The sequence below is a fragment of the Gadus morhua genome, chromosome 2 (genome assembly GCF_902167405.1).
Source record: "Gadus morhua chromosome 2, gadMor3.0, whole genome shotgun sequence".
NCBI classification, from domain to species: Eukaryota; Metazoa; Chordata; class Actinopteri; order Gadiformes; family Gadidae; genus Gadus; species Gadus morhua.
Window position 1 is genome coordinate 19,308,286 of NC_044049.1, and position 27,430 is coordinate 19,335,715.

The following is a 27,430-nucleotide window of genomic DNA, read 5'->3' on the forward strand; positions in this document are numbered from 1 at the left end:
GGCAAGTGTCTGCCTTCACCTGCTTTATAAAGAGTAGTCTAACACAAGATTCTTGCTGCATAGGTATTTCGTTCGATGCTCCCCCTTCCACCCCACCACCACAGGTCTGCCCCAGTCTAACCGGTCCAGGGGAAGGCTCCGGCCCTGCTAGTCCTTGCAGGATATGTCGATTCCACACGTTGTCCTAGATCCTTGACGGGGCTTACGCCAAAGACTTATCATGTAAAATATTCTCTCTTATGTTATCATTCAAAATAAATCTTCATTCGTGTTTATCGGTGAATGAGTCTTCATGGGAGATTTTGAATTGTCAGTCATAAAACTGAAACTTTATGCATGCGTTTAGCAAATAGCAACAACGGACAATGTGTCAAATCATGAGAACTTCAAACTAAAAAAAGGAAGAACACGCAGCTTTATTTATATAAACCAGTGGTGGTGTCTTTCCTTGGTTATTGAAAAGAGCCAGTGGTGGTGTTTTTCCTATGAGAGGATACAAAGAATATGATTAAATTTAATAAACAGACTGTATTAATGAACAGACATAATTCTAAATGTGTACAATAAATCTCACTTAATTTATCAATTTTGAGCAACTTCAATTTCTCTGCCAGACATGAGTTGATGAGCACACACGTTGTCTCGAGCACATATGGGCCAAGGCCATGAGTGGCAAGGTTAAATTCGGCCCAGTTAGACTTCATCTTCTTGAAGAGGTGCTCCAGAGTCCTCCTGCAAATGTTATAGTATGTTAGGGGGGGAATTTTGATAGAGAGTTCAGCCTTGTGAATTATGAAGCTTCTTTTCAGTCAAGAGTTTAAATAAAGCAGAGAAAACTACAAAAAGTGATAATATTATTAGTATTTAAGCTATATTTTCATAATGTATGTGAGAGGAGAACATGAGATGGTTTAAGATGTTAGCCGAAAGAAGAATCAAAAGAGGGAAAGAGAAGGAATGTGTGAGAATTACAATACAGTGCATTGCTTTTGTGCACTGGGGAAGTTGCCTCATCCTCTCTTGGTACAAACCTCATCTCTGATCTGAAGTATGGCTCATTTTTTTCCACATTCTCCTCTAAAGATTCCTTGGCGATTCGGCTAACTGGGAGGTATCTGCAGGCCATGTAGCCGATATCAGCCAGCATAACACATTCCTCTGCAAAAAATGGAAAATCTGTCTTTTTAAAATTGAAGTATTAAAATGTATGTCTGCCCCCAATCAAATAATGATTTAGGCCACTCAGCCCTGGGACCAGGAGAATGTTACTTCAGCCTGGGACCAGAAGAGACTAAACTGCCCCCAGACAATAATGATTTAGGTCACTCAGCCCTGGGACCAGGAGAATGTTACTTCAGCCCTAGACCAGAAGAGACTTATGCCGCTTTTCCACGGCATGGTACCAGCTCGACTCGACTCGACTCAGCTCGCATTTTTGGCGTTTCCACCGCGAAAACATGGTATTTGGTACCTGAGTGGCTGCTTTTTTTTAGTACCGACCCTCGCCTCGCTCTAGGTTCCAAGCGAGCTGAGCCGATGCTAAAAGGTGGACGTCGGCAGACGGCCGGCCACTGATTGGCCAGAGAGTGTGACGAAGTCACGAGAGCGACATGGCAACCATGCTGGTAACAGCCATAGCAGCGCCGCAGCCAACATATTCCACTTCTTCAACTTCTTCAACATGCCAGCTAATAATACGAACACGAATAATAATAATAATAATAATAATACATTTAATTTAGAGGCGCCTTTCAAGACACCCAAGGTCACCTTACAGAGCATATAGTCATCATTCAAAACTATGTAAAACAGACTAGGAATAAAAGGAAAACAGAGGTTAAACATGAAGAATAATATTAATTAATAACACTCAAAGACGCCTAAAGTGAAGGGGGGACCTCACTAACCACCACCAATATGTAGCACCCACTTGGGTGATGCACGGCAGCCAATCGGTGCCAGAACGCTCACTACACACCAGCTTGAGGTGGAGAGTTAGGGATGAGGTGGAGAGTGAGGGAAAAGAACATTAACACTATCGATCACATTTAAACAATATCGACCACATGTAAACACTATCGACCACATTTAAACACTATGGACCACATGTAAACCCTATCGACCACATGTAAACACTATCGCCCACATTTAAACACTATCACCCACATTTAAACACTATGGACCACACGTAAACCCTATCGACCACATTTAAACACTATCGCCCACATTTAAACACTGTGGACCACATTTAAACACTATGGACCACATTTAAACCCTATCGACCACATGTAAACCCTATCGACCATATATAAACACTATCGACCACATTTAAACATGTAAACCCTATCGACCACATTTAAACCCTATCGACCACATTTAAACACTATCGACCACAATTAAACACTATCGACCACATTTAAACATGTAAACCCTATCGACCACATTTAAACACTATCCATATACCATATACTATCGAATACCATCGCATCGATGTCCTCCATTGTTGTTATGTGGGTTCTGTCCACTTGTGGGTTGCGTAGGTGTTGTTTGCGTCGCGTACAAAAATACGTCACGGCCCTTTCGCGCAGCCGACCCCGCCCACGTCCAGGAGGCTGCTACCGTGTCGAGTCGTGTCGAGTCGAGTCGAGCTACATGTGCGGTGGAAAAGCGGCATAAAACGCCCCCAGACAAATAATGATTTAGGCCACTCAGCCCTGAGGGCAGGAGAATGTTACTTCAGCTCTGGGACCAGAAGAGACTAAACTGCCCCCAGACAAATAATGATTGAGGCCACCCAGCCTCTGAGGGCAGGAGAATGTTACTTCAGCCCTGGGACCAGAAGAGACTAAACTGCCCCCAGACAAATAATGATTAGGGTTAGGGTTAGCCTAGGGTTACCCTAACCCTAAATAACAATTGTTTTTTAAGATAAGTACAGTAAAGCTTAATTAGCTTTACTAGCAGTCTAGCTATCTTAACATGTATCACACATTTAAGCTAGCACACATGTGCTCCACTATCTTAACATGTATCACACATTTAAGCTAGCACAAATGTAATCACACATAGCTGCACATACTATGCTCTATTTCATAGAAAATATGTGATCACACATAGCTGCACATACTATGCTCCATTTCATAGAAAATGTGCTCAGCTATCTTAATATTCATCACACATTTAAGCTAGCACACGTGCTCAAATATCTTAACATGTATCACACATTTAAGCTAGCACACATATAATCACACATAGCTACACATGCTATGCTCCATTTCACAGAAAATGTGCTAAGCTATCTTAACATGTATCACACATTGAAACTAGCACACATGTAATCACACATAGCTGCACATACTATCACACATAGCTGCACATACTATGCTCCATTTCACAGAAAATTGCTCACCTTGCTCCAAACTTAATGACGGTGGATTCAAATGGTGGCTCGTTCCATTGTTGAGTTTGAAATTCGGCGGCCCCTCCTCCATAATTCTCTCCTGTCTTGCGATTGGTTGTCAGATTGAACCATGAAAACGTTTCTGCCCTCAGGACAACTTTCAGTTGAGAAAATTTCCACGAGCTGATGAAAGGGTTGATGATAAGGGGGTTGATGATGAAGGAGTTGATGTTGAGGGGGTTGATGATGTAGGTGATGATGAAGGGGTTGGTGATAAAGGGGTTGATAATGAAGGGGTTGATGATGAGGGGGATGATGATGAAGGAGTTAATGATGAGGGGGTTGATTATGAAGGTGCTGATGATGAAGGGGTACTTCAGTCCACTGAGAGGCTCTGGGGAACAGGAGACATAACGTTTTGGAATCACTACTCAATATCATAATCAATTTCATAATCAATACCATAATGAGGGTTATCAAATGACCTGTGGCACTGGCCACAGGTCATTAAATAACCCTGATATGATATTGATTATGTTCTTTGATGATAAAGTATTCCACTATCCTTCTGTGTATGAAACATGATATGCATATAGTAACAGTTTTTACAACGTCCCAGGTATCGACGAGTACAGGATCAGTGACTCCTGACTCCTCGCAGACACCGGGCTGACTCCTCAGCCCTCTGACTCCTCTCTGACTCCTCCGCCCTCTGACTCCTCTCTGACTCTTCTGACTCATCAGCCCTCTGACTCGTCTCTGACTCCTCTGACTCCTCATCCCTCTAACTCCTCTCTGACTCCTCAGCCCTCTGACTCCTCTCTGACTCATCAGCCCTCTGACTCCTCTCTGACTCCTCAACCCTCCCACTCCTCAGCCCTCTGACTCCTCTCTGACTCATCAGCCCTCTTACTCCTCTCTGACTCCTCAGTCTTGGTCCTCTGCGCTGAGGAGGCATCGAGAGCCACGGAGAGGATTAAGAATTACAACGGAGACGGCGTTTGCCCGTGGTTACTGCATCCGAAGCTCAGAGGGAGGGTGGTGGGGAGACGATGCTCTGTGTGGGTCAGAAGCTTTGCTCCGTGTTGGCTCTGGTTTCATAGAGTGGAGGTTGAAGAGGAAATGTTTAAGCCCTGTGGGGAACCTGCTCGGTGTGGTGGAGGCGTTTGGCCGCGGGGTGAGTTAAACACCGAGACATCGGCTGCAGGCTGAATCTATTTTAATAACCGACTGGATCCAGTATCTCTTTGTTCGCTGTTCAGGATAATGAGCTGGCAAATATTTTATCTGTCGTTTGATTCAAACATGCAGCATTTCCCACATATATGCAGGTAGACTTAGCCTAAACACAGTAAATCTCACCCTGACATGTGCACACACACACACACACACACACACACACACACACACACACACACACACACACACACACACACACCACACACACACACACACACTCACACTCACAAACATCCACTCTCTAACTTTTTCCTTGCCCAGCCATGGTGCGTGCCTGTGTGCGTGTGATGGCACACATGTGTACATTTTATATGTAAAAAAAAAAAAAAAAAAAAAACTGTACGTTTCAGGGTGAGTGCTCTAACCACTCAGCCAATTAACTCTTGTACGCAAATTGGGAAGAAAAATAATTTATTTACTCATCCATATCCATATCCTAATTTCTCACCAAATTGATTGTTTGAATTATTTTTCATAAACGTATCTACCGTTTGCAGCAACTATATTGAATTGCATAGATAGTGCCTATGCTGATGAATTCGCCAGTGTCATTAAAAAACTTTTTTTCCAAACAAACAATTACTATTTCTAATGTTGGTACAAAGGATAGGTAGACTATACACGATCTAGTTGGCGAATATTAGTCACAACTGTATAACAAGCATGTAGTCTAAATATCAAAGTTTGTGAGGCTTCCAACTGTGAATGATTGAAAGCCTCAGAGCAACTCCAAACTGCGCCTTCAGAAAACATCTGTTCACTTTGTACAGTATTAGCTGATAAGTACGCAGCTAATCAACGAGGTCAGCAACGAATTGCTATGTTAGCTGGAGATTTTTGGAATCGTAGCCGAACACTCGTAGTTCGGCTGCTGTATAGTACAACTGGGCTTAGTAATAAGTCAGCAAAATGCTAACGTCCTGACTGTTTTAAGGAACGCACCCCCGGACGGCCTTTCAAAGTACAAACCTGCTGGCTGGAGTATCTGTGGGAGAGGCCAGTGATTCATAATTCCCCCTCTACCTCTGAGGAAGTATCAGGGTCACCTAGCGGTAGTGTGGAGGACATCTCCTCCACAAGGCTGCGGTCAGGGCGTCTCAGGGAGAGTTAGTCCCGGCTGGGACTTCAACAAGGTGGCCCCTACGATGTAAGGGGGGGTATTAAAGCTTTACTCACGATGATGAGGAAGATGAAGTAGATGAAGTTGTAGAAGGAGTGGGCGTCCATGACGTAGTACATGATCTCCACCCATCCCTCCAGAGTGATGACCTGGGGACACAGGGACACCGTGAGCCCTTGTCTCAGTGGGAGACCACACAGAAGGGTTAGTAGGTTAGTAGGCTGCAATAACTTAGTTGTTCAGTAGCTTAGTAGGTAAGAAGGTTAGTCGGTTAGAAGGTTAGTAGGATGCAGTAAGTTAGTAGGTGAGAAGGTTAGTAGGTTAGTAGGTTAGTTGGTGAGAAGGTTAGTAGGTTAGTTGGTTAGAAGGTTAGTCACTTAGTCGGTAAGTCGGTTAGTCAGTTAGTCAGTTAGTCGGTTAGTCGGTTAGAAGGTTAGTAGGTTGGTTGGTTAGAAGCTTAGTAGGTTAGTCGGTTAGTCAGTTAGTCGATTAGTAGGTTATTAGGTAGGTAGGTAAGTAGGTTAGAAGGTTAATAGGCTTCAGGATGTGTTACATCGTTGTTAAGAGGCCTTCTTCATTTTGTTATTCACCCCAGGGTATAATGTGTATATTATATATTGTTTTGTATTTTATTGATATATCCGATATCAGCTGCATATCTGTGGAGATAAGCCTTCTCAGATGTTGCCTTACACTTGATGTAAGAGATGGCCGGGGATCGAAAAACAAATTATGTAGATATATCTATATATATATAGATATATCCCCACCCCCTCTCCTCTCCCCCACCTCTCTCCTCATCCCCACCCCCACCCCCTATCTCCTCTCCCCAACTTTCTCTCCTTTCCCCCACCCCACCCCACCACCCCTCTCCCACCCCCACCCCAGTACCCCTCTCCCACCCCCACCCGACCCCACCTGAAATATGACGATCCAGGCGGAGACAATGTTGTCGAAGTTAATGGCCCCCTTGTGGGGGTTTCCGCTCCCAGTGTGGCAGCGGGGTGTAGTACTGGTTCCAGTTGACGCAGAGGCCCCCAGCCCCGGGGCCGCTGCCGTTGGGCCCAGGCCCTCGGGCTCCAGCCCCAGGCTCTGGCGGGTGGAGAGCGTCCTCCCGGTCCAGGCAGCAGGTCCGCCCACCCTCCCGCCGCGCCGGCACGTCGCCCGCACGACATGATGCCGTTATCAGCGGCCCAGTGAGCAGATGAAGGGCCGCTCGTCATCCTCATCAGGGGAGTAGTAGGGGCCCCGGCAGGGCCAGCCCCGGGGAGCTGGGGAGAAGAGGAGGAGGAAGGGAGGGTCAGTGGGAGGAGGAGTAGGGGCCCGGCAGGGCCAGCCCGTGGGAGCTGGGGGGAGGAGGAGAGGAGGGTCAGTGGTAGGAGGAGTAGGGGCCCGGCAGGGCCAGCCTGCTTCCAGGTAGACTGAACCTTAAGGGAGGGTTGAAAAGTTAAGGTTGAAAATATTTTTTTAAATGTAAAGCTATATATATTTGTCTTTATTGACACTATATCACAACATAACGGCGTAAATAAAGGGATTTTTTACATTTCTCCATCGTCCGATCTGTTGTTAGGACATTTGCGATCTGTTTGTTGTTGCTTTTGAAATGACAGATGCTTTTGAAAACAGCCGGACTTGCTCCGGTGACGGTAGTTAGCCTGGCTATAGAGCTATAGTCTATTGCTAGATGGTATACTGAAAACGGTCAAACCGCGGAGTGTGGATTGATGTACACTTTTCGTACTCTACGGCAGCCATCTTAGCTAGGCCTACGTAGCGGAAGAGGCGGAGCCAGGCTGAGCCAACGTCGGCGCATTTTTTCTTTAATAGGTCCATGCATTTTCCACATAGCCTGCATTAATGGAGTCATTTTGTAGTTTTAATAGCTTTTTATAACTACTATGTGTAAAGAGTTCACCGTTCAACGCGGGATGTTTATTGCGGGGGACGAGCCGCGGCGGCAGTTGCGATCGTAGCTTCTGGTTAGTGCATTTTCCGCTCGTGTCAAAAAGTGAAAATAAATAAATAAATAAAAATAACGGTGCTCCAAATATCGAAATGTAAACCAATGCATTCTGAATGGGAATGTTTCTCAGATTCTTCCATGCTACAAAGAACGAAATGTAAATAAAGGCTCCATGGTTATAATAATTTAAATATAATTAATCTCCTGAGTGTGTAGGGTATATATTCTATTTTTTCCAATGGAGCCGTCTACAGCATTGAGTAGAGCCGTGTAATAAGTAAGGGATAATGTATAGAACGCCGGTCATTATCGGGAAAATAAGCCCCGACAGGGCGTACAGGACACCGACACGCAGCAAAGGTGTCTTGCTTCGCCTTGAAGGGGCTTATTTTCGATAATGACCGGCAACGTTCTTTCCATTATCCCGCTTATTACACGGCTACACGGCTACACGGCCAAAAAAAATAACTTTTTACAATTTATTTGTTACCAGCATTCGTAGTGTTGATCAGCAGAGAAATGGTCCGCCAAAGATGTTGAGGTTGCATAGCAACCGAAGACGCTGGGGTTGAAAAGTTACCGGACTACTTGAAGAGTGATACCAAAGACGTCATTACAGGCAATAAGTCCTTTGTTTTCCTTGACAGCGATCAATTATACTTAGCAACGGTGAATTATCAAATATAATCACAGACGGAAGTTGTGAAGAGCCGATACAAGTGAACGGAGCGTTCCACGACATTGAGGAGACCTGTGTAATAATCCATAATAATTCAACTACTAGCCTACTACTATTTTTTTTTTCTTTTTTTACAAGTGGTGGGTACAAAATGAATCGTGACGAAATCTGGTGGGGAAGCGTCCCCAGCGTAATCGACGCCTATGGTTACGATGTCCGAGGAAGTAGGAGTGTCAGAATGGGCAGACGTCTCCAATGAAAACAGCTGAAAATGAAGCCGGTATGAAGCTAATACTGTGATTCTGAAGAAAGTTTAAATGATATCGAAATTCTGTTTCGATGTTATTGAAGATACGTGTGTAGATTTGTTAAATGGTTTGAACAGAGATAAACGGTGGAAAATTGATTTGGTTACGTCTTATGGGAGTTGAATGGTGACTCCCAAAAAAAGATAGTATTTTAAAAGCAATCTTAAAAGCATAAAATATTAGAAAAATCGGTATAGAATCGCACGATTCCAAGCTATAGACCTCAGAAGAATAAGTCCCGCCTCCGAGGCTCTTGGTTCCATGTTTAAATGTCTATGGAAAATAACATGGGGGTTTTGAATCATCGTACGTGACAAACTCCGTAAGGCAAGGCAAGGCAACTTGTTGCATAGTAACCAAATCCTGCTTTCCCATGTTTCGTGTTTACTCTGGGGATAATTAGCATATTGGTCTCAGAAGATCTTAGTGGTCTAGAAGGCTTATGTAGTGGAAGCATATCAGTTAAATATTTTGGGCCTAAACCATTTAGGGATTTATAGGTTAGCAACATGATTTTAAAATCAATTCTCTGACCTACAGGAAGCCGATTTAAGAATTGGTGTAATATGTTCACATTTTTTGGTCTTTGTTAGAACTCTAGCAGCAGCATTCTGAACAAGCTGAAGCTTCCTTAGAGTTTGTTTTGGGAGACCTGTAAGGAGACCATTGCAGTTATCAAGCTTGCTAGCGATAAAAGCATGTACAAGTTTTTGCAAGTCTTCGGTGGACATGTGCCCTCTAAGTCTTGCTACATTTTTAAGGTGATAATATGCAGATTTTGAAGAGAACTGATTTGATGTGACTGTCGAAATGTAAATCTGAATCCATCATGTCTGGCTTTGATTGAGGTTTTCAGGGACAGAGAGTGAAGGTGTTGGGTTACTTTAAGCCTTTACGTTTTAGCACCAAATACAATTATTTCGGTTTTGTCCTCATTTAGTTGAAGGAAATTTCGGCACATCCAGTCTTTCACTTGCTCAATGCCCTGGCACAGCAGATCTATGGGCCGATAGTCATTTGGGGATAGTGATACATTGATTTGCGTGTCACCAGCATAGCAATGATGGTCAATATTGTTATTGTGCATGATTTGCCCTAGTTGGAGCTTGTAGATGTGAATAAAGAGGGTCCTAAGATCGAACCGTGTGGGACTCCACATGTCACGTTTGTTGATTCTGATACAAAGTCGCCAATGGAAACAAAGTAATTCCTATTTGTAGGTAGGACCTGAAACAATTTAAGACTGTGCCTGAAAGCCCCACCCAGTTTTCTAACCTGTCCGAAAGTATTGTATGGTCTACAGCAGGGGTGCCCAACCTTTTTTGAGCCAACCTCCCGAGATCTACCAGCTTAGTGTCAACATTGCAAACCTACCTTCAAGGGGGGGGGGGGAACCTACGGACTTCAGTGGGGGTACCATTCCGTCTGCGCACGGCACCTTCTCAACAATAATCAATAATCTTCCTCCCACTCAGGGTGAAAATGGTAGGTCTTAGCTCGTTTCCCCTCAGCCATGCCAACTTTTAGGAGTGTGTAACTACTGTTGACGGCTTTCAACTGCTGTTGACAGCGCATGCGCTACCGCGCGTATATGTCCCGCGCAAATTTTATTTTATTTAAAAAAAAATATATATATATATATATATTTTTTTTTTCTTCTTCACCCCTCGCGGTCGACTTGGGATCTGTCGGCGGTCTACTGGTAGACCGCGATCGACTGGTTGGGCACCCCTGGTCTACAGTGTCGAATGCAGCACTGAGGTCTAGTAGCATTAGTATTGAGCATTTGCCAGAGTCTTTGTTAAGACGGATGTAGTTTACATCCGTGAGAGTTGTTAACTATCTGCAATATGTCTATTGCTAGGCAGTCAAAGTGGTCAGGTGGATGGCTTTAGTTGTGTCAGTTTCCACAAGAGTTTTAGAGTCTATAACTTTAAAACATGCCATCCCTGCCACGTTACTTTTGCCTGAACGGGGTGGTAGTCCAACATTTTTGTTTGAAGTGGAGATATTGATGGTGCGTCTGATGCCTTACATTTTATCAGTATAAAAAGCTGCAAGCTCATTGCATTTCTGCGTAGAATGGAGATCAGGTGGAATTTGTGTTGGGGGGGTTGGTCAGTCTCTCAACTTTTGCAAATAGGGTTTTTGCATTATTAGTATTGGTTTTAATTATATTGGAGAAAAAAATTCTCTGGCACTTTTTAAGTCTAAATTGTAGGCACGGAGGCTCTCTTTACAGATATCATGGTGAACATGAAGTTTTGTTTTACGCCATATGCGTTGAACATTCCTGCATTCTTTTTTCTGTGCTGTTACAGAAGCAGCTTTTCTCCAAGATGCCTTTTGCTTTCCAGAAATCGTTTTGAACTTATAAGGTGAAATGACATCTATGACTTTCAAAATTTTCTAATTAAAGTTTTCTACCAGATCATCAGCAGAACATGGGTTGAGAGGTGGTAGCAAGGAAATGGCCTTTTTAAAAAGTACATTAGAATCTTTTGATAGACTGTTTTTTGACAGTATTTGATTTTGTCTTTATGTCGGGAATAAAAGATATATGAAAGAAAACACAAAAGTGGTCAAACAAGGAAGGATAAGTCACAGAGAGATCAGAAACATTGAGGCCCTTTGTGATAACCTGGTCTAGAGTGTGCTCCTTATAAGGAGTAGCCTCTTTCACATGTTGAGACAGTTCAAATGTGTCCAAAAGGTTAAAAAGTTTTGTCAAAGTATGTGGAGATGCAAGACAATAATTTTGTGAAGTCATCGAAAAACTTTGAGTATGTGGGTGGCCTGTGAATAATTAACAGGAGAACTCTGGGGGAGCATTTTAATACAGCAAAAAGGTATTCGAATGATGGAAAAGCACCAAATAACATCTGTTTCCCCTGAAATACATTTTTAAATATAGCAGCAACTAGGCCTGTCGCGATAAGCATAAATCAATTAATTGCGCGATAAATGAGCGATCATTTTTTGCCGGCTGCAATAATTTCCATTCGCACTCTTTTTTGAAATCATTGCATTATTGGCCTAATCTGAGAAGAAATCTATGCCATAAACAGAAATATTATAGGCCATTATTACACGGGTCTTCTCAATGCCGCGGAACGCTCCGTTCACTTGCATAGATAGTAGTCCGGTATCTTGTCAACTCCAGCGACTTCTGTTGCTAAGCAACGTCAACGTCTTTGGCAGACTATTTCTCTGCTGATCAACACTACGAATGCTGCTAACGAATAAATTGTAAAAAGACACACCATGTGAAGTTATTTTTTCATTTTGGCAAGTAGCCGTGTAATAAGCGGGATAATGTATAGAACGTCGCCGGTCATGCGCGTCGGTGTTCTGTTCGCCCTGTCGGGGCTAATTTTCCCGATAATGACCGGCTTTCTATGCATTATATATACTTATATATATTATATTTATTTAGCAGAGTAGGCCTAAGTAACAAATGTCGGGTTGAAATCGACTTGTAGTCTGGCTTCTTCTCAACCTGTGCTCTGACTGTGGCCTGTGCGTCAGACCATGGCAGGGTGGATTTGTGGGAGAGCGAGAAGAGAAGATTGTCCCTTAAGAGTTTTGAGCCCAACCTGTTTTGGTGCAGGCCATCTGCTCTGAAAAGATATTTGCGCCCCCAGAACAAGATGAAATTGTCAATAAAGCCCCTTCCTCTTTCATTGCAGACTCTGGAAAGCCATGTATCCAGTGCAAGTAGACGACTGAATCTGTTTATTCCCCTGTCAACTGCTGGTATGGGTCCACTGAATGACTTAATGTGTATTTTGTCCAGTGTGTCCAATAGATCAGTGTAATCCCTCTTCAGAAGTTCTGACTGTTCTCTTCGAATATCATCATATCCTGCATGCACAATAATCTGTGAGATTTTGGGGTTTTCCAATATGATTGTGGTTAGTTTCTGGTTGATATCACTAACCATCACATCTGGGAAGTAGCATGTTTTGATCTTCTTACCGGTTATATCCTTGATGGTTGAGTCTCCAATAATCAGAGTGTCTGGTTCATCTGCTTTCTGTGAGATGGGGCCTTGTTGGCTTGAGGTGGCGGTGGCAGACGCATGCGCAGCTCGCCTTCGTGGCGACTGGTTCTTGTTCCATTTCTGTCAGCCCCGTCCGTCCAGACACATTTCGGGGCTCAGGGGTGCACAGTGGGCCGACGCATGCACAGCTCGCCTCTCTGGCCACGGGTTCATGGTCGGTCTCTGTCCGCACTGTTTGTCCGGACGCATCTCGGGGCTCAGGGGTGCATGGGTGGCAAGCGCGTTCGTGCACTCTTGAAGTGGTAGGAACCGGTTCTTCAGCGGCAGGGTTAACTTCAGTGACTGGCTAATCCGGCTGATACATGCAACTTTAGCTTTGGGTAGTTAGCATTTGGCGTTGAGTGAACTTGTTGATTCACTTTGGTATGTTTTTTTGGCTTAGCGCCGACTCTGTGCCAGTGAGACCTAGCTGGAACTGTCTCTCTCTTGTCCAGATTTGGGAAGGATACAGTGTAGCTTTGATCTTCTTGTTGTGTATTTTTCTGAGTTAGCTCTGCAAACTCACCCATCGGCACTGTATCCTGGAGGAGTCCTTTGCATTTTTCTTATGAAAATTGACAGTTGAAGAATAAGATAAAGGATATCTGATATTGGATTGGATAATATTAAAGATTCATTCAAGCTTTATGTCTGCTATTGGAGTGGATTACTGATTTGTTTGGAATACTTGATGAATAGTCAACAAGCATCAATAATCAAGCATGGCAAATTCAAGTGAAAAGGAAAGTGTCACTGAAGTTACTGAGCAAGAATGTACTAAGGAAGAAGTAGTCGCAGGATCTACTGGAAAGAATGTAGTAACATCTAGTGACCAAAACCTAGAAAGCACTGGAACTGAAATGGAAAACAGTAACCAGGCCTCTAAAATAAAAAAGGCTAGAAAAGCAAAGCTTTTTCAGTTAACTAGAAGAAAGAATATCATGTTTCAGTTAATGGAAGATGTGTCAGACTTAAGGAAGTGAGAGAAAACCTTCACACATACAAGGACATTTGTATGTTCAAACTATGTTTGAAAAGTTTAAGACCTTACAAGAAAATTATCAGGAGCTGTTGACAAAGGAAGAAAGACAGAAGGATGACAGTGAATGGTTTGATCCTAAAATCAATGAAATTAACACTTTTCTCTCCTCTGTGTATTCCTGGATATCTGGAGTGTCTGGAGCCGTTAAACCCCATGAGAAGGAGATTACCCCCAAGGACAGTGTATCACATGTCTCACGCCGTGGGTCAAGATCCACAACTGCATCTGTATGACTACGTGGAAGAGCTGAAAGAGCGGCCATTTTGGTCAAAATGGATGCCCTGGAAGAAAAGCAAGCATTATAGGGGAAGGCAAATGCACTGCAAAGTGAGCTACAAGCACTTAAGCGAAAGCGAGAGGCCCATGAGCTAAAAACACATCTGGCAGCCACGTCCACTAGACTTGCAGTCCTCTCATATGCTGAGGAAGGTCACCAAGAAGCCGAGGCAGCAAAAGGTCGGACAGCCAAACCATCTTCTAGGGAACATCAGCCATATCCGGCAGCAGAGACACACACAGCCGAACAAGTTGATGAAAACCTGCAAGGTGAAGGTAAAGATGGAATGAATACTCACTTGAAATGTCAATGAAATGTGTTGCAGAGTGTGAGTTTCTGTCTTCAGACAAAATTAGCAAAGCTTTTTCCATGATGCAAACCCCAAGCGACGTCCCAAGGACGGGCTCCACTTTCAGACTATTCCAGTGAGAGATGGTAGAGGTGTTAGAAGGACCACCTAAAGCTACAAGCAAGGCCTGTTATCAGTTGTTGACTTTAAGCATTTTGAACGATGATGGACTAGCCAATATCCTATCCAATATCCATGCTTATAAAGCAACAAAAACTGTCTACTCTCCCACAAAAAGAAATAACATTCTTCAGTGGAGATGTTTTGTCATACAGACCATTCATCAGAGCTTTTGAGCACATAATTGAGGAAAAGGCAGAGAGTAGTGAATATAGGCTGTACTTTCTTGATCAGTACACCAGTGGTCTCCCCAGAGACCTGGTGAGGAGCTGTCTCCACATGAGCCAAGGCAGAGGCTGTGAAAAGGCAAAACCTTTGCTACAGGGTTACCATTGAGATGCATATAAAATCAGTTCTGCATACATGACAAAGGCATTAGAATGGTCTGGAATCAAGGCTCAGGATTTGAAGGGATTGCAGTATTTTGTGATATTCTTAAGAAGCTGTTGTAATGCAATGGAAAAAATGACATACTCTCATGAAATGAACTTCTTGATAATCTTGATAATGAAACTTCCCTACAGACTCAGAGAAAGATGGCGATCTTATGTGTGTGACTTTCAGGAGAGACAGAGTAGAAGACCTCAGTCCTCTCATTTCATTTCTTGAGAGGCAAGTGAGGATTGCCACTGACCCAGTTAATGGAAACAGTCAGGATAGGCCCATCAGAGCCACAGAAATGCCGCAAATGAAAGCCAAGTCAATTAAAAATAGCTTTGCAACTAGTGCGTCCATTCTTTCCACTCAGCAACATAAAGGTAATCACTTACAAGTGCCTGGCTCCCTATGCACCAGCAATCACACGTTATAGAACTGTAGAGTATTTAATGGAAAGAAACCCACTTCTTTAAAGAGGAGGGATTCTGTTTCGGCTGTCTAAGTCAAGGCCACATCAGCAAAACACTGTAGACTTACCTGCACAGTGTGTACAAAAAAGCACCCTAGGCTGCATCCGAATACTCATACTTGCATACTATATAGTATGCATTTTGTAGTATGCGAAAAATATAGCGCGTCCGAATACTCAGTACGCATTCTGTAGTACGGAAGACATTTCCGAATGCGTACTACCGCCAAAGTAAACCACGGACCTCACTACGCTATCCCACAATGCAACCGGAGTCTGGTAACAAACGAAGAAGAGATGGCTGACCCGACACCACCAACAGCGGCTTTTTATTTGTGTGTGTGTGTGTGTGTGTGTGTGTGTGTGTGTGTGTGTGTGTGTGTGTGTGTGTGTGTGTGTTCAATAAAAAAGGAAAAATTAACTTCAATCGTCTTTTTCACAGAGTAACAAATAACTGTAAATGTATTATTATTCCAAAAAAATGACTTACCAAATGTCCACATATTTACATCATAACCTGCCGGTAAGTCGCTCTACGTGATTACCGACGACGACGCCTTCTAGCAGCGATATCCATTTCAAGAGCCATTCACGTAGAAAGAGACACATTTTTTATTTAATAGCAACGATAACAAGACGGAAAACAGGTACATTTTGCCGTCATCGCCAAACATCCGGTGGAGTTTCGGCGGTGTTCGGAAGCGTTCAGAGGCGTTCTATGCATAGCTGTAGACCGTACTACACAGTCAAGTGTAGTATGGTCAAGTAGTAGACACTGGACAGAAATAATATGTTCTAAGTATTCGGATGCAGCCCAAGTCTCCTCCATGTTGAAAATGTGGAACAAAGAACAAATCAACAGGAAAAGGGTGACAGGTCAGAGGCTAAGACTGTAGCCAGTTTAGGTACTGGGGATGGTACTGGGGCTGGTAACGTGCTTTCAGCATTGCCGGTCAGGTTCAAAGCTGGCAAAGGAGAAAATATCATCTCAGTGTATGCTTTCCTTCACCCAGGTAGCTCAGCATCATAGCTTACATTTTGTACTGAACGCCTCATGTCTCAGTTGAATCTCCAAGGCAGAAAAATAAAACAATTTGTTGCGAACAACGAGCAATGAGAAGAGAGCTCCCACATACGTGGTCTCAGGACTCAAAATTTCCGGACTCGATGGAGACAGTTTCACACAGCTGCCTGATGTGTTCACACAAAAGGAAATGCCAATCACTGCTGACAATATCCTTTTAAAACAGGATCTTGTTAGATGGCCTTACCTGCAAAAGGTCAATATTCCAGAAATAGAAGGCAACATCGAACTGTTGATAGAAATGAATGCCTCAAAGATCATGGAGCCCTGGGAAATTATCAACAGTTAGGGTGAGGGAACCTATGCAGCGAAGCCCCTAGTGGGGTGGGTAGTCAATTAAGAGGTAGTAACTGTACGTCCACACCAGGAGCGACCAAAGCGTCGCTCACAAAGTTTCGCTGCAAATTTTTCTGTTCGCTTTGGTCGCTCATGATGACGTACAATTCAATTATGCAGACGCATTTAAAGGAGCCGTTTGCGTTTAGTAGGCCCTACAGACAGCCATATCAAATAGTGAACTCTCCCATACACCTTTGCCATATTGCCGAGACGGTTTTGCTTGTTCGATAAAGTGGGACAGTGATTCCCCCCAATATAAAAAAAAAATCCTAAAATGTAGGCTAATTACAACCGAGAACAAAAAACCCTGCGTGCTGTAGTAGTTAAAATATGTTTCACTGATCTGCATCTGCAAATCATGATCTGCACTCATTCGTCGCACTCAAAACAAATAGACATTGGCGCACATGGCTAATTTGCATACGCGCACAGGACTGGTTGGCTCCGCAAGGCAAATAATGGAACATATCTATCTATCTAGGCCTATCTGTCTATCTATCTATCAACAGGTGTCTAGTTTAAATGTGATGTATTGTGTGTATGTCCAGTCAGACTTGTTCTGTGTGGTCTTGTAGGCTACTGTCCTGTGTGGGCCGAACCACCTAAATGGATTCCTGACGATTTGTGTCGTTTGGTATTAATAAAGACTTGACTAGGCGATCTATCTATCTAGACTATTTAATTAAAAATTATTCACCTCAGGCTCCGTGAATGGTGGGGAATAGAGGGATAAAAGACAAGAGCTATATCCCTTGTCATTTATCCCTCGTCTTGTCGATTAGTTTGTTTATGTGAAGATTTCAAAAACTTTTTTGGTTTTGTTTAAAGCATGCTACACGCGATTGGTTGGTTAGATTGGTGGCATGGAGAGCAAATTAAAATGATTCCCGCTTAAATACGAACGTTCTAGACGTAGCCTATAAATACTCCCGCTTATCATCACTTGATATCCAAACCACTATGGCGTTTCGATCTCTGAACTGAAAAAGGGTTGGTTCGTACAACACCGGGTGCCCAGTTACAGCCGCGATTAATACTTCAGCCGACATTTTGTTCAGTGAGTGAATAAAAGTAGGTAGGAACCAAAGTGCCTGCCGATGTTCCCTGGGATCCACGCAAGCGAAGAGCGTCTACATTCCGATTGGCTGTCAGTGTTTGGCCGCTGAAGCGAATAATAGTCATTTGCATAAAGTTAAAAAGTTTTCAACTTCTTTTTGACGCTCTGGTCGCTCAACTTTGGCCGCTGGTAGCGTTGGTCGCTTTGGTCGCTTTAGTCGCTCTTGCCCATAGAAAGTGAATGACTTCTGGCGATTTGGTCGCTCAATTCGCTTCTGGTGTGGACGTCCTTCTATCGACAATGACTGTCAGTCTGCAACAGTAAACAGGATCTCTGTTGCAAATCTTGGGACGTTGCTCGTTAATCAGTACAATCACGACTTGAATGAGGAGGCCTCAGAGGAAAGCGTGAACACTGTATTGAGAATGAAAGATTCCTTGAAATAGCAAGTAAATCAGTCTCATTAGTTGATGGTCCCCATACTCGCAATTTACCCTTCAGGAAAGATGATTTGCTAATGGCTGTTAAGTATTTTAAGAAGCTGCATTACCCTCACATAGCCACTAGGAAGCAGGACCAAACATATAAGCTGTAAATACTATACATAGCCACAAGGGGAGCAGGACCTTACTGAAGGCTGCAATAACAGCTCCATCCACAGAGGGCAGCACCACAGACAGGTGAGGAGGCCGAGGGTAATACGTCACACCGGCTCCTCCCACTACTTCCAGGCCTTGCGGATCCATACCATAACAGACGGTTGGTGCCAGAGCAAGCCAGAATCTCTTAGCAGCCCATAGGATAGGGTTAATATAGCTTTGGTCAGCTGGGAGACGCTCTGCACGTGCAAAGACACGCTTCAACCTCCTTTTGCTCCATAGTCATAGTTACCATACCGAAACATGCATACTTTACCAAATAAAGTAACTGTTAAAAGCTTTCCTTTGGATTTGATCACTTTCCTTGAAGAATGCTGCAATATGGCCAACAATCGCCACATTGCCATGCAACGTCTCCAAAGCCTGAAAAGAAAGTTTAAGAGAAATGAGTCTTTCCATAACGAATATACTGCTTTTCTGAAGGATGTCATTACTCGGGGATACGCAGAGCCTGTCCAAAAGCTGGAAATGGAGGGAGCTCCGGGAAGAACATGGTATATTCCACATCAAGGGGTATACCATCCTAAGAAGAACACACTCGGGGTGGTGTATGACTGTGGCGTACCAGGGCACATCCCTCAATTCAGAACTGTTGCAAGGCCATGATCTTGCCAATTCACTAGGTAGAATTTTGCACAGGTTCAGGAGAGAACCCGTCGCGCTCATGGCTGACATTAGATCTATTTGCCACCAAGTCAGGGTGATCATGTCAGACATAGGACCCTATCTTGCATCCGGCGCAATTGACTTTCTACACTGACGCATGTGTCGTTGCTAGTTTGCAAATGACACAGAGGGTTATTGACATCGTGTACCAGCCCATAACTTTTAGGATTGATCAGTATTTGATTGTGAGAAAACATTGTTTTACCGTGAGTGAGTGTTAAAAAGAATGAATGAATGCGGGCACGCGTGTGTGTTTGCGTAAAATAATTAATGAAAGCAGACGCGCGTGTATAAACACGTAACGCATAATACAGTCCATGGCAATGTATATTAACGGGGGGACACATGCATATTAGGAACACGAGGAATATTAGGAAGTAGATAACGATAATGCATACAATACTGATAAGAAACAATGTTTGTTAATGCATTGCGTCTATCATTAAATAGAACCACAGTGACCGCATATCATATGTGTGTTTAGTTTTCTTTGCCAAAATGTATTTCAGGACTGACTTCAATGTTTCTGAAGTTGTGGAAGAAAACGCTCTTCGATGTCAGAATTAGGCCATATTATTTGGCCATAAACTGAGCCATTTGAAGTTGGAAATTCATGTGCTCATGCATCTGTCTCACACAAGATTGCAATCGCGCTGTCAAAGTATCAACTCGTCAGATTCAAATGCGCTCATGGCTCTTAAAGGGGATGGGAGATGGCACTCTCATTGGTTTATTGCACGTTACGCCCAAACCACACCTACGGGTAATTAGGCTACTTCAGACCAACCCTTTTTAGTTTTGCGCCGGGCGCACGAGTCATTTATGCGGCGGTAAAATAGCAACATCGCCATAGAACCGCAGACAAAGCTCCTTGCGCTTGGCACTTCTCACTTGCGTATCAGATCGTTAAAATAGGGCCCATAGACTTCCTGCACTTTTTATGGTGGTGTTACGTATTTTAAGAACATAAGCTGCCTCCACATAGCCTCTAGGAAGCAGATTCAAACACACAAGCTGCATTACCCTCACATAGCCACTAGGAAGCAGGATCGAACACTTAAGATGCAATAACTACTTTAGCCACAGATAGCAGCACCTTTAGACAGGGGCGGAGCCATTACGTCACCCCGGCCACACCCACTGCATAGGCCACGCCCACTTGACGTCCTCTAGCGGGTGTTTCGAAGTGGACAGGCCAGAGACGATAGGTACTCACCCGCAGGGAGACATGGGCTTTTGCCCGTGGCTCGAAGTAGCTCACCCTCTCTCTCTCACACGTGTTCAACACGCTTCCTCTCCTTTTGCTCCATAGTTACCATACCGAAATACTTTAACAAATAAAGTAACTGTTAAAAGCTATCCTGGATTGGAACCCTTTCCTTGAAGAACTCTGCAATAGTGGCGAGACGGAGACATTGAACAGGACCCAATAGACCTTCTGAGCAGTTTCCTCCCCAAGTTGTGCCAGCTTTGCACTGTGAAGAACTGTTGAGGACAATCAACATGCAAGAACACAGGTGACACATACAATAAGGCATAATTTTTACGTAGATTATTGTCTGACCTCATTGCCCACAGTGCAGCTGTGCAGCTGACATCAGACCTGACGGAGATGTGCAACAAAGGAGGATCCCAACTCATCAAATGGGTGAGCAACAACCGAGCTGTGTTGTCAACCATATAGGAGGAGGAAAGAGGAAAAGACATCAGGTCTTTAGACCCAGACAAAGACCAATTGCAACTGACCGTGCTCTAGGCCTTCAGTGGAGCATGGAAGATGACGCTTTTAGGTTTGACATCCTAATTCCCGAAAAGCCACATATACGGAGAGGAATTCTATCAATGGTAAGCTCTGTGTATGATCCACTAGGTATCATAGCACCTCTCACTCTCCCAGCCAAACAACTGTTACAGCAGCTGTAAGCAGGGCTATGACAAATTGGTGAGAACCGTGGCCTGGTATCAAAAGCTTGGAGGCAGCCTGATGGCTCTGGCTGCGAAAAGGAAATAACTTTTCCACTGATGTCACCACACAATCACAACATCAGAAATGGTCAGTGCATGTTTATTGACAACCTTGAGAAAGCTGAGGGAGCAATTCTTTCATTCACTCAACGGCAAGTTTACGAATTTACGGACTAGATCCTATGCTGAAAGATGGATTGATTAGGAGAATAGGAGGACGGCTGTCAAGAGCAGCCCTTTCGGAAGACATGAAGTATCCCGTCATCCTCCCCAAACAGCCTCCCATTTTCAGTCTGTCAATTCGCCATATTCATGAAAGGTACGGGCACTATGGCAGAAATTATGTTCTTAGTCAATTACGGAAAAGGTACTGAATCACAAGTGAAAATAGTGCAGAAAGGAGTGTTAATGCGTGATCTGCAGGCGTCTGAAAAACAGACCAGAAGAAAAAAAGATTGCTAATTTGCCATATGAAAGAACACTGCCAGATCTCCCACCGTTCTCTAATGCTTGGCTTGCAGAACCATTCACCTTGAGATGGCATACTCCCTCGACTCCGACTCCTGCATCCAAGCAATAAGGAGATGAATATGCAGACGTGGCCAAGTACAGCACATCTGGTCCGACAATGGCACCAATCTAGTTGGTGCTGAAAAGGAGTTGAGGAAGGCTTTATCCAACTTTAACAACAGTAACATCCAAAGTACATGATGGAAAGAGGAATTAACTGGACCTTCCATCCACCAGGGGCATCGCACCCCGGTGGGGTGTGGGAGAGAATGATCAGGTCTGTAAGATGGGTCCTTTTACACCAACAGACCGTGACCGATGAAGGTCTCCAGACCCTGTTTTGCGAAATTTAGGCCACCCTTAACAACCGCCTAATCACAACCACATCCTCTGACCCTTCTGACTTGGAACCACTTACCCCTAATCACATCCTTCTAATGAATTCCAAACCTGTTCTCCTCCTGGTGAGTTCACAAGAGCAAACTTGTACGCAAGGCGCCTGTGGAAAAAAGGTACAGTATTTGGCACTTATTCTGGAGGCGATGGACACAAGAGTATCTCACATTAATGGGAAAACGACAGTAGTGGTCCAAAGTAAGAAAAAATATCAACCCAGGGGACATTGTGGTAATAGTGGAGCCTTCTTCCCCAAGGCCTTCATGGCCTCTAGGAAGAGTCCTGGAAACAAAGCCTGATTCTAAAGTATTCGTCAGAGCAGTCAAGTTAAAAACTGACCTGGCCTCCTTGAGCGGCCAATTAGTAAACTGTGCCGGCTTCTAGAAGAACCATTGGATTGGCCGGATTGTAGAACATGTGATTTATGTTTCTTAATAACTACCTTCATTATATCATTGTATTATATTTGTTGGCTCCTTTAATATAATAATGGATAATTGTTTGATGTCAAGCCTAAAACATTTAGGGGCCAGAATGTAGGAGCCAGAATGAAGAAGGAGAAAAGTTTCTTTCATTTCGTATTTTTTTGTTTCTCTGAGTTTTCTCCATCGAGTGGCTGGACCATGCAGGTGACCATGACATCTATGTATGGGATACCCTACCTGGGCGGAGGGGATGGAGCAGAAAGACACAGTCTTTGACCTTGTGCCAGGGAAATAACTGAACCATTGATTATCTTTACAATCATTATTTCGAATTAACTACAAGAACTTTTGAGTTTTGTATTTTCAATTAGTCTAATTAGAGCGATTGGAATTTTCAACTTTAAACTGGACTGGACCTAGCCTGGTTCTACCAGACTCTCGTACTTCACTTCATTTCATTTCATTTGTACAGAGAGTCTGGACCTAATCAATTGGCAAACGTCAACTCACTTGAAGGCGGGTGTCTGTTGAAGTTTAAAATGATTGGATCTGCCCAGTGCCACTCTGGATCTGCCATAACCAATCGCTAACGTTTGGTTGTGACTTATGTCATGCGCCCGGAATCACGCGCAGGTTGTACACAAACCAAACACCTTGCGCGTCTGCACGAAAATGTCCGTCAACGACAGCTGCAGGTTTTGTAAGTCGAATTTAATTTATCAGGGAAAAATTGCACATTGTAAATCAACCGACCTACAACAACAACTCAAACTGGCGTACGACTTTATCGTCATTGTTCTCAGACACGCCCTCTGTTCGCTGATTGGTGGCCGCTGTGGCGGCACCAGAAAACCAAATTACATACAGCAGGTCCAGACCTAGTACTGAAGGGAAATTCAAATTGAGCGGAAGTACTTAGGCGGGCGGAGCCAGGCTAGACTGGACCTGGATTTCTTTTGATTTAGTATGTCTGGTATAAGCGTCAGACTTTTTGTCATGGTCTGTCTGTTTCCTTGTCTTGTTTTGGTGTGTTTCCTGTTTTACTTTGTAATCTGTCTTGTTTCTCCCCATGTCAGGTTTCCCTCCTGTGTGATACTGCTCCCTACCCTAATGTGTTTCAGCTGTTACTCGTTGCGTGCCCTGTGTGTGTTTGGTATTTAAGCTCTTGTCTTTCCTTGGTTCCTTGTCGGATCATTGTAGTTCGTGGTGAGTTGTGTCCTGCGTGTTACCTGTGTTCCCTGTGTTACCTTGTGTTCCTTGCCTTTTGCGTTAATAAATTATCCTTTTACCTGAACTGTCTGTGATTGGGTCCTACCTGCCTGCCACCCGCTAACCGTGACACTTTTAAGCTCAGCCAACACAGTGGTTAATTAAGGACAAGAATTAACCACAACAATATCTATGAGCTAAAATCTACAATCAATCAAATAACTAAATAACAGCCAACAAACGCCTTTCACGGTCTAAAACAAAAGTCGGGTCGTGGAGAAAAGAGGCTGAACCTCTTAGGATACATCGATTAGGATTTATAGACCAATGAAATAACAAGTGAAATGACAATCACGTTAGGTTGTGAATGGTTGCGAGCAACTTCCACCTCCCTAACAAATATGATGTATGAAGTCTGCGCAGATCAGAACTAGCTCCCGGTTAGCATTTATAATAGTTAACTACTTTAACGTTCCCGACAATCCAAAACCCAAGTGGAATCTAGATGGAAAAAGTGTGTAGTTCAAAACCTGAGCAGCTTTTACTTCTTCGCCACCCACAGAGTTTGTCACTTACAATCATTCAAAACCCCCAGGTTATTTTCCATAGACATTTAAACATGGAACCAAGAGCCTCGGAGGCGGGACTTATTTTTCAGAGGTCAATTCTGAACATTTACAATTTTGAAAAGTCTCTAGGTGAAAAATTTAGGAAAGAAAGAAATAATAAAACTTATGAAGAACAATAGGTCAGCACTGCATGCAGCACTCACCTAAATAAGGTTAAGAGGAGAGGAGGTGGCTTTAGATTACGAGAGAGAGAGAGAGAGAGAGAGAGAGAGAGAGAGAGAGAGAGAGAGAGAGAGAGAGAGAGAGAGAGAGAGAGAGAGAGAGAGGCAAAAGAGAGAGAGAGGAGAAAGAGAGGGTTTCCTCTCACTGAGAAGCAGCCTGGGGCCCGACAGCTACCTGAGGTCAGCTGACAGACGGGACAAGGGGTGCGGGTAGAACGGGGGCCCAGGCCGGTACAGGTGGGCTAAATCGGGTGTTAGGCTGAGAGAGAGAGAGAGAGAGACTGTTTGGCCTCAGGGGGAGAAACACCAGAGGTACGCAGGGTGACAGCCAGGTCAATGTGGTGTGGCCTGGGCACACAGGGCCCTTTGGGGGCCCCTGTAGTGCCGGGGGCCGCTCTGTCGGACCGGCATCAGTGAGCTGTTGTGACCGCGCCTGGCAGCGGAGCTCCGTGAATTATGCAGCGAGGACCGACCGCGATTAGAATGCACACTTGATGCACACAGCACACCAATTACACAATTCTGATATGAAGACAGACAGACACACAGACCGCACGCACGCACAGACATACACACCTCAGACACCCAGGTGCATGAGGTGATTACGTTAACGATCTGGGCCCAGTTTCCCGAAAGCATCGTTAGCCTAAGTGGATCGTGAAGAGCGTTGTACGAGCATCGTACAGTTTACACACCGTTTCCCGAAAGCATCGTTGGTAACGAACGTCGTGAAAACGCTCGTAGCTAACGAGGACTCCAGAGTAACCCGTAGGATGCTAAGAGCATCGTTAGCCTATTATAGTCTCAGTGGCGTCCCCAGTGGACATTCCTAGTATTGGATGCGTTTTATTACAACACATCCAATACCACGGAACGCCCAGCTTGAGCCATTTCGCAACCAAAAACAGTGGTTACGCCGATATATTACTCATAGACTACCGTTAGATTTAAACAGCAAAGATAGACATGTTCGAAGTCAACAACAACGTAATTTATTGCAGCAATTAAAAATTCCAAAAATACTTTCGCAGCCGAAATATACCGATCAAACGCCACGTCACAAGGCATATAATAAAATCCAATGATTCCAATGCTCTTGTGTGGGAGGTCACTTTCGAGCTGCACTTGCTGTCTCCCTCTGATTTTAATTCAACCATCGTGGTTAAAATGTCCTCATATTGGCATATGAGGCATTGTTCCAGCGTCTTTCAATACTGCCAGAATAAAACCTCTCCTCAAAAAAACAACTCTTAATACCACCGACATCCAGAACTACAGACCGGTATCTTTTCTTCCATTCCTGTCTAAAACACTGGAACGTGCCGTTGCTAACCAACTGTCCTATCTCTCATCTAACAACCTCCTTGGCCCTCACCAGTCAGGTTTCAAGAAGGCACACTCCACCGAGACGGCTCTCCTCGTGGTGACTGAGTCCCAACGTGCTGCCAGAGCCTTGTCCCTCTCATCGATTCTCCTCGACGTGTCCGCAGCATTTGACACGGTGAACCACCAGATCCTTCTTGCCACTCTTGCCCGAACTTGGCATCGCTGAATCTGCTCTTTCCTTGTTCACATCCTACCTGGCGAACCGCACCTATCAAGTGACATGGAATGGCTCCTTGTCCAAACCTTGCACACTTGAAACTGGTGTCCCTCAAGGCTCTGTACTTGGGCCTCTTCTGTTCTCCCTCTATACCGGATCTCTGGGCTCGGTAATTGCATCACGGCTTTTCCTATCACTGCTATGCTGACGACACTCAGCTATTTCTCTCTTTCCCCTCATCTGATAAAGCCCTGATTGCAACACCCATATCGGAATGTATGGCGGATGTCAGCACCTGGACAACTGCCCATCACCTGAGGCTTAACCTCAACAAAACTGAGCTCCTCCTAATCCCAGGGAAGGATTCCCCACACATGGACTTACTGGTCACCGTAGAGAACATTACTGTATCTCCCTCTCCAACTGCCAGAAACCTCGGTGTGGTATTGGACAATCAGTTATCCTGCACCGCAAACATCACTGCGGTGGCCCGATCCTGCAGATTTGCACTTTACAACATCCGCAGAATCCGGCCCTTCCTCACAAGGGAAGCAACCCAGCTTCTAGTCCAATCACTGGTCATCTCCCGCCTCGACTACTGCAACTCACTCCTGGCTGGACTTCCTGCCTCTGCGATTAAACTTTTGCAGCGCATCCAGAATGCGGCGGCGCGCCTCGTGCTCAAACCTACCAAAGTTCTCCCATGTGACCCCCCTCTTCCGGGACCTCCACTGGCTCCCTGTAGGAGCTTGCATCAAATTTAAGACGATGGTACTGGCATACAAGGCAGTCGATGGAACTGCCCCTGCCTACCTCCAAGCATTGCTAAAGCCACACACCCCAGCTTGATCCCTCCGCTCAGCTATCTTAGCTGGACGTCTGGTACTCATTATTGCATTCGGGTATCTTCATTCATAAAAAAATTGAAACATTTGGGATTATGCAATAATACAAATTATTCTAAAGAGGTCTAGACTCCGTGCGCAGCGCCGCCTTCTCCAGTGAACCAAGAAAGCCTGTGCCGTGATGACCGTGAGTTGACCCCCTCGGTTTTATCCCGGAAACTTGAGGTAAAAAGGTAAAATCGCCGGGCGTGGCAAGCTGCGACCGAAACGGCTTGGCAGCGAGAAAAGACTACATCTTCCTGCCCAACAATATAGCCAGGATCTAGACCAAGCTCTCCTAATCGGGTCAGCAATAGCCGTGTATCAATGCCTAGCCTCTGCGTTTGAATGATAATGAATGAATGAATTGTTGCATTTTTAATGTCTACAAATATTCTAGACTAGAGAGTGCGCGCCAATTGATGAACCTTATGCAGAATCAGATAGTCTTTGCTGCGCAAAGCATGTTTCAGAAATCAGCACCTAGTTATCACACAAGTTATTTTAGATTCTT

The 27,430-nt window shown here is 44.3% G+C and overlaps 1 protein-coding gene across 1 annotated transcript in view; it reads right to left on the minus strand.

Moving 5' to 3' along the window:
- Window positions 1–27,430, minus strand: part of LOC115556964 (voltage-dependent T-type calcium channel subunit alpha-1I-like) — a 204,845-nt gene that overhangs the window by 133,125 nt on the left and 44,290 nt on the right. The window contains 6 exon segments of the mRNA XM_030374435.1: window positions 5,816–5,908; window positions 6,678–6,761; window positions 6,763–6,924; window positions 6,926–6,952; window positions 6,954–7,007; window positions 7,009–7,030. Coding sequence (XP_030230295.1) covers window positions 5,816–5,908; window positions 6,678–6,761; window positions 6,763–6,924; window positions 6,926–6,952; window positions 6,954–7,007; window positions 7,009–7,030 — 442 coding nt within the window.